We start from the raw sequence: 12,527 nt of genomic DNA on the forward strand, positions 1-12,527 counted from the left end.
TCGTGTGTGTGATTTGTGTGTGTATGTGTGTGTGTGAGAGACAGAGGGGGAGAGAGAGAGGAGAGAGAGAGCTCCGAACGGATCGCGTCTTTGGAAAGACACAGGGACGCGAGTATCGAAAGCCAACAGAGAGCCAAAGCAGCCGTTCCGTTATTTATCACACCTGTGATGCGCGTTGTTTCTGAGCGACGAAGGCGCGCAGCGGGGATACCGATGGCCACTGGACGGGAGGAAGAGGAGGATATGTGTTGAGGAAGGACGCGTGTTGTTGAAGCGGTTTATGTGCGACTGAAGAAGAAGACATATACTTCGGACACTCAAAGAGCACAATCGGCCAGTGCTCTGGTTCTTCTCCCTCCCTGCCTGGCTATAGAGAAACTTCAACGGAGAAGTGTGTGACACAGAGATGATGCCCTCCTCACTTCAGGGCCCCTTTGTCCGCTTGAGATGCGCGTCTACGCTGGCGATGCTCTGGGTCATCTTCGCTGGATTTACCTGCATTATTGGTGAGTTCATTATGGACCAGACGCACGTACAGTAATAACGTTATACACATTCATTGTTTTGCAACCACATGTGTGTGTGTGTGTCTTCATCATCGCACAATTTCCACCTACTATCAAATTGATATAGCTGTGTTTAATCAAGTTATATCGCTTGGCTATTTTTTTGGACTGTTGGTTACATTTTACAGTATATTTTTGGACTGTATATTTTCTGAATGTATACATATTTTAAAATGTATATATTTTACTGTGTATTATTGGACTACCTAAATGTTTATTATTGTGTGCTGAATTTCCCTTGGAATTAATAAAGTACTTCTATATTCTATTCTATATCCACACGCGTGCGTTAAAGCGTATAGCGCTGCGGGGTCGTTGACGGCGCGCTTTAGAATTGACCAACAATCATGGTCATCAATTAGCGCTATACCCCTTCAAGGTTATACACACGGCACACCGGGAGCGCGTCTGGCTGCAGCCTAAAGCATGCCCATAGGAAGTTACATTCCATTTCCTTACACCAGCAGCCAGCCAACTGAACTCAGACGCCGTCTTTTTTTCCAGCTTATTTTTTTTGTGTGCAAATTATTTGTTTGAGCAGATCGGTGCCGTATAGCATTCTGACTGTCTGTACGGGACCGCGCTTAATTGCGAGCGGATGGGAAGTTATGGCTATATGTACACCTGCTTGAATAGAATAGCAGCCAAGCCGCACTGTGAGAAACGCTTTATCGAGGGCCCGTGGACAACAATGAGTATCTGTCCCCGTCTGTCAGATACTCGGCTAAATTGGTGGGGGGGGGTTGTTATCAAGCTAAATGGTCAGCGTTGTTGAACTGGGCAAAGTCACATTTTCTTCAGTATATCCCCATTCCCCACCCACCTTAAATGGGTGCTCAGCTATCTGCTCAGACTGAGAAGCATTCATTTCCAAAGGTTCTCCCCGCTGAGTCCTCTTAAGTCTTTACTGCTGCATTCGCAGTATGGTGACAGGTTTACGGAGTTGGTAGACGACCTATTGGCGCTGATCAGTTAGTTTTTATGGGTGTGTAGCTATAGGGCAGGTTGTACTGATTGCATGGAAAACGTGCACAAAACAACCGAGGTTTGAGCCAAATTGTGAGGGAGAGTGACGATGATAATTCGCATCGTCAGGCACACATAAACAAAATGTTATTACACATTTTTACTAGACTGCCTACTCATTTCCTTTACCTCCACTTTCAAAATCAACGATTTATTTTTCTAAACATGTTTAGTGTTGATTATTATCAAGCAACATTATATTTGGTAAACATTTGTATCTGTACAGTTGTCTTGAGAAATGTACAGTATAGGCCTATGTGTAGGTTGACACCTTGCAATGGTAGCCCCTTGGTGTCAACTCTCTCCTAAGTTAAATACCCTCAACTTGCCACCTGAATTGGATCCTTTTCAGGTGCTGGAACGTATTTAAGATACGTGGTCGCATGGCGCTGGTGAGCGGAGGGTATACCGAGGCTGTTGGAGGACAGGTGCAGAGCGCAAAGTGCCTGCTAGTACCTAGTGACCACCGTTACAAGTGGTGCCGTGACCCGTATAATACGGATGAGCCCAGCTCTCCAGCTGGGGTCGCTGTGGCGTGAGTTTAGAGGGGTGAGTGCAACGGTAGATCCTTGGCGTAAACTCACTCCTGAGTTAAATAGCCACCACTTCGCCACCTGAATTGGATCTTTTTTAGGTGCTGGAAACGGATACGGCCGCAGTGTTTAAGATACGTGGTCACATGGTGCTGGTGAGCGGAGGGTTATTGTTTTTCGAGGCTGTCGGAAGCCAGGTGCCGAGCCGAGCGCAAAGTGCCCGCTAGTAGTACCTAGCGCAAGAAGAATACGAGGAGGTCACATATATGGGGTGCCTAGAGTATACTACTCATAGTCAACAACCATCCCACCACTCAAGACAGAGCTTTGAGCAATCCACTTAGTTCCATATGTTTCAAATACCAACATTTCACTGTAAACGCATTATATCAATCAAGCTACCGGCATTCCTCAAATAACTTACAGGAGCCTTCTGCTGGACGGCTGAACAATCAGCGTGCAGCTCAGCTGGAAGATGCCGGGGAGGAGTGTCCAAAGAACACGTTGCGGGGATTTCACACTTCAGTTGCCTTTTTGCTTGTTTCCCCAACATGTTTCGCCGTGCCGTGGACAGGAGGCAAACATGGTACAACTTGTATAATTGCCTCTGTTGCTCCAGGACACTGAGAATACACGAGATGATGAATTACGAGGGCTTTCCTCTTGCATTAATTAGTGAATAATTATGAATAAATTAAGATTAAATAAACAGTCATGCTCCAGGGACCTGATATACGATTTCGAGCTAAGTAAATATCAGCGCGGTGGTATTTACAAGTACTTTATGATGCGTGCTGAGACCCGCGTGTTCGGATCGGGCGTGCGGGGTTAAATGCAAAGCATCCGGCCGTGCTCCGTGCTCCGGTCTCCTCTTTGTCCTCTGCATAGCACCTTTAGACACGCCCCTTTTCCCTGCTTCAGCCGGTGATGCCGCTCTGGTGATGTGCATTGAGCCGGTGCAGCCTATAGCCTCTAGGAGCCGACTGGGACAGTCTCTGCTGAGATCACTCCAAGTCTCCTCTGTAGAGAGGGGGGGAGAGAGAGAGGCGCTGACTCTGCATCCGTCTGGATCAAAAGCCGACCTGTCTTCCTTTTTTCCCTTTTTTTTCTTCTTCTCTCGTAAGGAGACATATCTTGGTCCGTAATAAAGGCAGCCTTGTCAATCTAGATTTGAGCTAACGGAGCACTTTCTGTTTCACTGTGTTGTCAGTGATCTGGCTGGACAGGGAGGGATAGGCATGCTTTCAGTTGGTGGAACAAAGGACTGTACCGCCACGGGCAGCACTACATTTACAGTATGTGTGTACTGCGTAAGCAAGTGTGTGGGGCTGGCGTGTGTGTGTGTGTGTGGGGGGGGGGGGGGGGGGGGGTTTCACATGCTGTATGGGCTTGTGCATGTGTGTGTGTGTGTGTGTGTGTGTGGCTAACATTGTTTAAACCCACTTTTGCAAGCATGTTTGTTTGTTGTCAGTCCCCTGTTACTTCGTCGAGAGAGAGAGAGAGAGAGAGAGAGAGAGAGAGAGAGAGAGAGAGAGAGAGAGAGAGAGAGAGAGAGAGAGAGAGAGAGAGCATATCCTGGATTTTCCTTTGTTTTTCTTCTGCCCAACAAGAGCGTTGCCAGGCAATTGTTGTCTGGTTTAGTGAAGGGAGCATGGGATTTGGGATGAGGCCACTTCCTCCTTGTGTGTAACGTGGCTTCAGAGCTGTTTCTACAGGAGCATGGAGCTGGCTATGATGAGACAAGACAACCAGTAGAAAAGACAGTGTGTACGTCTTGTCTTTGTCTTCCTTTACCCTTACATGAGCTACAGTCTCACTAGTTCTATTGACCAGCTTTGTATGCACTACATGCATTTCATATATACTCCTGCATCATATAACCCATAAACCCATAGCTCTGTATGATAGCATATTATACAATAATACTGTATCCGTATATATATATTTATTCTCACCGCATATACATCTATCCACACCTGGCTGTACTTACCTGCACATAGTCCTTTTACATATCTGTAGATACTATATCTATATATCTGTACATATCCTACTCTTACTAGTTACGCTGCTGGCCAGTATGACTACTACCATACTGTCTATACCTGTATCACTGTACATATTATACTACAACTCTGTACATACATCTGATTAGCATTACACTCAGTAGTACTAATTTTGGGTAATTTTGTACCCAGTTTAATCACCTGTACATTGTATATTGCTGTTGCATTTGCACTCTGGTTGGATGCCAAACTTCTTTTCATTGTACTGTTACTTGTGCTGTATGATAACAATACATTTGAATCTAATCGAATCTTATACAAAGCTCTATAACGAACCTCCGGATTCTGAGGTCGTTAAAACATGTCCTAACTAATTATTTCAAGTTCACATTGTGATTCTGAAGGGATCAACGGGAAGCTGAAAGAGTCTTGACAAAGGCTAATGGGATGAAAACACAAACTGAAACATAGTATAAAATAGTATAAAATTACTCAAGATGTTTTTCCGTGGTTTTCTGGGAAAAGTTGACGAACGCTCGGTTCTGCCACGACCAGTGGTGGCAACACCGCGCGTTCGTCGACTGGAGGATTTGAAAGGAGACTTCGGAGAGAAAAGGGTCATTTTATTCTGTATTTCAGCAGCGGCTTGTGTTTTCATCCCACCAGCCTTTGTGTGTGTGCTGAACATGCGCAAGTGAAAGCCCGTAACTTCTCGCATTAAATGTCCAAATCCGAGCCGTTAGAGAGATGTATGTGTATGTATCACATTATATTTGCACGCATAACTTGGCAGATGATGCAGCCACAAAATGGTTAGGAAAAGTGAAATGTGGGGCGGCTAGGTGGTGCAGTGGGCAAGGCGCTCACCTCCAATGCTGGAGACGCTGGGTTCGAGCCCAGCTCTCCACATTGCTTTCAGTTTAGCTGGTCGTCCGTACTAATACAATTGGCAGTATTAGGGGGTGGGAAACTGATCGGTGGGGATCGGACGTTGTGGACAGCGACTCCTACAGGTCGGTTGGTGCGCCTGCGCAGTAGAATCAGGAAGCGACGGGGGCGGCGTCCCTCCAAAGCGCAGACCCCTGACGCTGAAAGATCGCGCTGTGCAGGTGAAAAGATGCGACGGCTGCCACCTCGAGTACCGGAGGGGACTTGTGCAATGTATGGCTTACACGTCCACATTACAGCCGGCTTGTGGGAGGCATGGCCAAACAGCGTTCGAGATAGGGGAGGGTTGAATTGGACGATACGAAATTGGGATGGGAGAAAAATATAAAATGGGAGAAAAAGTGGATAAAAAAAAAGGAAAAGTGAAATGTATGTAGTATGTACGTCACAGGAGTCTTCAATAACATTTGAATGGTAATCCATTTTGTGAACACATTTGTTGAAACAAAATCTTTTGGCAGACGGCTCCTTGTTATCAACACTGCTATCTAACATTAGCAAGCTAAGCGTGCGTAGCACGACATGTGTAACGTTAAGTAAATTGTGTTCCGCTGGGAAAGACTCATACAACTTGGTTCAATCCAAACGTTCATTCAGAAACTTTGTATTATAAATAAGGCTGTCAAAGTTAACGCAGTATTAACGCGTTAACGCCCGATTCTATTAACGCCACAATTTTTTTTAACTCACGATTATTATTATTATTATTATTATTATAAAAAAAAAATAACTAGACTTCACTCAGGTGTATTATTGATACTCTCATGTTTGTTTCTGACTCAAAGTGTGTGTGTGTGTGTGTGTGTGTGTGTGTGTGTGTGTGTGTGTGTGTGTGTGTGTGTGTGTGTGTGTGTGTGTGTGTGAGAGAGAGAGAGAGAGAGAGAGAGAGAGAGAGAGAGAGAGAGAGAGAGAGAGAGAGAGAGATAGAGAGGGGGGGTGAGAGATGAGGAAGTGGCAAGATTATTTCATGCACTTTATTCATTGTTTTAAATTACTCTGTTTTGAATGTGATGCAAATTTGCACAAGGGTCATCCTTTTGTGTTAAATGGCTGCATAAAGCAAGCATTTGTTGACTCTCATGTTGATAAGAGTATTAAAACATGAAAAATATCAGTTTAAGGTAGATACACAATTTTTTAAAACAATGTGATTAATTTGCGATTAATCGCGAGTTAACTATGGACAATCATGCGATTAATCAGATTAGAGGATATATGGTCACGGTTCTATTCTCCCTGTGGCACATTCATTCAAGAATGTAAACAAACAGGTCATCAGCCACCCGGGAAGGAAAGAAAGTAACTATGGGAGGCTGCTGGGGTAAAAAAGGGCAACGTAATTGATTTTTTTCTTTTTTTAATTAATCAAAAAAATGTACATGTTAATCTTGACGGCCGTATTTTTTTAATATAAAAATTGCATCTGATTAAGTTTGTGTGTTTGAGTTGAGAAATAAACATAATTGTCGTTGATAACCAAGCAAGTAGGCTCATGACACCATTTATTTATTATGTCGCAATTGCAATCGTGTATTCATACCACGACACCCGTATCCCTCTACATGTGTATTCACACCACTACATCTGTACCCCTCTACTCTACATGTGTATTCACACCACTACATCTGTACCCCTCTACTCTACATGTGTATTCACACCACTACATCTGTACCCCTCTACTCTACATGTGTATTCATATACCACTACATCTGTACCCCTCTACATGTGTATTCATACCACGACACCCGTAACCTCTACATGTGTATTCATACCACTATATATGTACCCTTCTACATAGGGCTGGGCGATATGGCCTAAATATGATATCACGATATTTTCTGACCTTTCGGCGATACACGATACGCATCACGATGTTTTTCTTTTTTTTCCCAAACAATTCATTATGAGGCTTACCAAGACAGTATTTGAGTTTGCAAGCTAACATTAAAGACAAAATAAAATACCCATGCATTTAGCATTTTTATATTATATATTAGATTTAGATTATTGGATTATTAGATTATATATTGCATATATTTAGCAATGAGATATTATATGATTTAGATATGAAATATGATGAATTGAAAATGGGGGACCCTGATGTAAACAAGACGAAAGTCTTTCGCTGGTCTGCATCCCCTTAACAATTGTATGTATTGAGCTGTACTGTACCCATTCTGCAATATGTTAATAAAGTTTTAAATCAATCAATAGGATTTTAGCATTTTTATGAAACTACTGTATATTTGTATGTCTCTAAATGTTTTGATGAATTGAAAATGGAGGACCCTTATGTAAAAAAGCCGAAAGTCTTTTTCTGGTCTTCATCCTCCAGTCAGTCCACTGTTGTTGTATTGAGCTGTACTGTATTGTACCCATTCTGCAATCGTTAATAACGTTTTCATTCATTCAATCATTCGCTTGTACCCGCCCTGCTGTTCTTAGCACCAATCGGCAAGCAGCGCTATTCTTTTTTTACTTCCTGAATGCCCTCCTTGATTTTAACGAGAGCTCAGCTCAACGACAACAACAACAGCTCACCGCAGCCGACGAGTGATTACTAGCGCACCGCAGCATGACAACGAGGCATAATGATTTTACTGCAACAAATGTTATAATAAAAGCCTTTCCATACATCTGTCTGATTGAAAACTTTATTAACAGACCGCAGAATGGGCACGCACAACTCGGCACGGACTGAGATATGAACAGTAACGCTTGCTATCTATGTCGTCATCGGACGTTGCTATGTTTGGGTAAATACGCTGATGTGTAACTATATAACGTGTAACTATATAATGTTGATGCCACAAAACGAATGCCTTTGTTAATCATAAGTACTAACTAACTTTGATGCAGTAGTGTGTGTGTGGGAGCGGCGTTGTTCAAAAGTTTGAACGGGGTGGACCAGATTGACGCGACACAATCCTCTTGGGCAAAACATCACGATATCCACGATACGTTAAAAAAGTGTATCGTTAATGAACTGTACCCGATATTTATATAATATCGTCATATCGCCCAGCCCTACTTCTACATGTATATTCATACCATTACACCCGTACCCCTCTACATGTGTATTCATACCACTACACATCTGTACCCCTCTACATGTGTATTCATACCACTACACCCGTACCCCTCTACATATGTATTCATACCACTACACCCGTACCCCTCTACATGTGTATTCATACCACTACACCCGTACCCCTCTACATGTGTATTCATACCACTACACCCGTACCCCTCTACATGTGTATTCATACCACTACACCCGTACCCCTCTACATGTGTATTCATACCACTACACATCTGTACCCCTCTACATGTGTATTCATACCACTACACCCCTATCCCTCTACATGTGTATTCATACCACTACACCCGTACCCCTCTACATGTGTATTCATACCACTACACCCGTACCCCTCTACATGTGCATTCATACTGTACCACTACACCCTCTAGAGATGTGTATACAGTCTAGTCTGCTCTACCACCTTATCAGCGATATGAAGGCAAACTACAGTACCTGAAGTTACTGCTTCAGAAGCCTTGTCGTCTCCCTCCATTGCCTCACAAAAGTATGCGATAAGGAGAGGCTTCAATTAACATAATGCATTGGGGTCAAAATGCCCCCTGGTCAAAATATTTTCTGGTCAAATAAACGGTAATTACTTTTCTGTGCCACAGATAATGCATGGCAAATGATCGCTATGTATTTGCAGGTGCAGGATCTTTCGTATGGCAATGTTGATTTACTAACAAAGCCCCCCCCCCTCCTTGGGGAAGAAATAAAATATGGAGGGAAATCTCTCGCTAGTCGTTGGAAGATGAATTCAAACGATGCATGCAAAGGGAAAGACCTATTCACAGAGGGACTGAGTTTTACATACAATTAGTTATTTTGTTCACCCACGATAGACAACCGACCCAACGAATTACCATGTGCTACAAGTTCAGAATGCATGATTCAAAAAGGGGGAATTGCACTTTGAGAAATGAGGGGAAAATTAAACAGATTTCAGTCCTCGGGAGAGCGCGTCGTTATTTAGGATTTTTCACCACTCCCATCATTTTAATGGGATGATAGCAGAATGAGAGGAAGAGAGACAGAGCATCAGAATGAGAGGGAGAGAGACAGAATTACTTATTTTCTACACACGGCTGATCAAGTACATTGCCTTTTTGTTCACTGGCCCCCACATTAATTTGTTGAGAGACAGAAATGCAGATGAAGTCACCCCCCCCCCCCCCCCCCCCCCCCCCGCCCTACCCACCCCAGTTTGCCGTACGAGGCTTTCAAGATTTCATTTCTTCAGTTAAGAGTTCCCTTTGATTAATGGATCCTAGGATAATGGTTCAGCATAAATGAATAAAAGGTAAACAGTGCATGTCAACGCGGGTCACCTTTGAATGATGGAGGAGCACGCTCCATTTGGTGACAAATGTCTATACCCCTTATCTCCCCAAAAGCTTAACCCTTTCACTACCCTTTCACTGTAGTGTGGTAGCGAAAGGGTTAACCTTGTGTAGTGTGGTAGTAAAAGGGTTAACCCTTTGTCGTGTGGCAGTGAAAGGGTTAACCTTCTGTATTTTCGCAGTGAAAGGTTTTTTTGGTAGTGTGGTAGTGAAAGGGTTAATATGTCCACCCTCTCCTTGTTATGGGCGGCTTTGGGGCGACAGTGGCTTGGGAGGTAGAGCAGTCGTCTGGCAATCCGGAGGTTCTCGGTTCGATTCCCGCTCCTCCCGGGCAGCGTGTCGATGTGTCCTTGAGCAAGACACTTAACCCCTAATTGCTCCCGATGAGCAGGTTGGCACCTTGCATGGTTGCCTCCGCCGTCGGTGTGTGAGTGAATGGGTAAAAATGTGAGTAACAAATTGTAAAGCGTTTTGGATAAAAGCGCTATATAAAAAAGCAGCCATTTACCATTTCTCATTTTGTAAACACACAAAGAATGGATTGCACGGAGCAAGTTGCACCCTTACTTACAATTCATTATGAATTGAAAATGGGGACCCTGATGTAAACAAGACGAAAGTCTTTCTCTGGTCTGCATCCCCTTAACAATTGTGTGTATTGAGCCGTACTGTATTGTACCCATTCTGCAATCTGTTAATAAAACGTTCATTCAATCAATCAATCTGCACGGTGATTGATTGAATGAAAATTGTATTAACAGATTGCAGAATGGGTACAATACAGTACGGCTCAATACACACAATTGTTAAGGGGATGCAGACCAGAGAAAGACTTTCGTCTTGTTTACATCAGGGTCCCCCATTTTCAATTCATAATGAATTTTAAGTAAGGGTGCAACTTGCTCCGTGCAATCCATTCTTTGTGGATCTAGCCCAGTTCGAGCCAGTCAGCAATACCCGCTGAATCATAGGGCTGGGTTAAAAAACAAATAGATTTTCCTGATTCTAATTGATCTTCATTTGAATAATCCCAGATCGATCTTTAAATTTAAATAAATGTATATAGTATATATATAATGTTTTTTAATATGCTATATTGTGTCTACTGTAGTGTGTTGGTCATGTTAAATAAAAAGTACATGTAACTGCTTTGTACAGTAGTAAATTCTTAATGTAAACAGAGGGTCCCTTGTACAACTTACAACAAAATTGGTATTGTAACTGAAATATTGAATCGAATTGGAAATTGAATTGAATCAGGACCTTGTGAATCTATCGAAATCTTCAGGAAACGAGTGGCGATACCCAGCCCTATTGAACCACGTGACTGAGTCGCTGAGTGACTGTACCTGCGTTCAGCTGTGTTGCAAAAAAAGTACAACGAGGCTCTATGGAGAAACCGTGGCACTCCCCTGACTGAAAGTCGTTTAAAATGAAAACATCTGGATGTAATTTTGCCAAATCGGCATGGCTGCAAATGTGAGTCTTTTGCCTTTTACATACAGTAGCTAGCTTTGGCGTGGATCGATTGTGTAGACTGCTGGCATGGATATTGCAAATATTATTGTCGTTGGTCTGGCCAGGATTGCGTTCCTCTTTGCCTCCTTGGGGTGCGTGTGCACGCCACGTCTGAAACCCCTCTTGTTTGCAAACGGCGATCTTGAAGGGAAAGAGAAGGACACGATCGCTTCCAAGAGGAAAGATGGAAGATGAAGCAGGGAGGAGGGGCGGAGTTAGAAGGTGTTGTTTTCTGCAGTCGGCGCGGAGGCCCCGCAAAGCCAATACGTCTCTGTCAAAGGCTGGCCTTTTGTTTCAATTACCCCATTTCTATGATTCAGGTCTACGTGCGAGCGCTTAAGGGCTGAGGCAGGGCTGTTTGCCTCCTGAAATTGGGTGTACTGTACTCTCTCCCTCTCTCCATCTGCGCCCGTCTGTCCCGGTAGAAGGGCGAAGCCGACCTTTCGCACCCCGATGCGGGGAGAGATTAGCCTATCCCCCTAACCTGAACCATGATTCATGGGAAGGCTATCTGACATCGTATCGGTAGTTTAGGAGATTGCCCCTTTACAGTACGTCTCCTCTCTGTGTTGGTACCATGTGGCGCCCCGTGGGCAATCAACCTCATATCCGCACGGGGCCACCAACGAGAAGACGGGATGAGCTTGTGGAGCCGAGTCTCTCCCTGCAGGGGATAAACGAGCCCTCTCTCTCTCTCTCTCTCTCTCTCTCTCTCTCTCTCTCTCTCTCTCTCTCTCTCTCTCTCTCTCTCTCTCTCTCTCTCTCTCTCTCTCTCTCTCTCCCCCCGAAGAGCTCGACACATAACGGCTGACCTTGAGCGCAGCTGTACTCGCTCACTGGGAAAAAGACTTCACCCTCGGCGCGTGAAACGAACGCACAACATGTCGAGGAGCACAGAGTGGATGTCCAGGAGTCAGCGTGGATAACGCGCGCAGCCTCAAGGCCATTTTTGCCGTAGCCGTGTCGGACCCCCCCCCCCCCCCCCCCCCTCCGAGATCCCCAAAGAGTTGTTGAGTTACTACTATCCTGTACCTTTAGTACTGGGTACCGTTCTTAACTCTAGCCTAATCTGCACAGTTTCGACCAGGACATACCAGGATATACCGGTTCACAAGGGCCAAACTGTCCACCTTATTGCCGGGAGATAAACGCTCTCTGCGAGAAGCCGCGTGAAATGGATCATTCGTTCCCCCCCCCCCTTTCTTTTTCTTTTCTTTTCTTTTTTTTCTTTTTACATGCATCCATCTCACTACAGCGTTCAATGTCCACTCGGTCCCCATCGCTCTTGTACAGTAGAGAAAGGTTGTGTGTTCCGCGGTGTTTTCAGGTGCTTCCCGTTCTCCCCCCGTGATCAATACTCTCCTCCGACTGGTTAATTGGCCATCAGTCACTGTCACAGGAAGTGCTTAGGAACCCAAGAGGTGTCCTGGCTCAGCTCATAATGGGGGGAGAGTGTCCGGTCCTCTGGGTAACTCTCCTGCCCTTCAGTCCGGGCTCAGGTGGCTGCC

General features: G+C 44.4%; 1 protein-coding gene across 1 annotated transcript in view; it reads left to right on the forward strand.

The window, feature by feature from the left end:
- Window positions 1-406: 406 nt before the first annotated feature.
- The window catches only part of unc5a (unc-5 netrin receptor A), a gene marked incomplete at both ends in the record, with an annotated part of 421,327 nt that continues 409,206 nt past the window's right edge, over window positions 407-12,527 (forward strand). The window contains 1 exon segment of the mRNA XM_084331987.1: window positions 407-506. Coding sequence (XP_084188113.1) covers window positions 407-506 — 100 coding nt within the window.

This window comes from Notolepis coatsorum, assembly GCF_963971535.1.
Source record: "Notolepis coatsorum genome assembly, chromosome: 16".
Lineage (NCBI taxonomy): Eukaryota > Metazoa > Chordata > Actinopteri > Aulopiformes > Paralepididae > Notolepis > Notolepis coatsorum.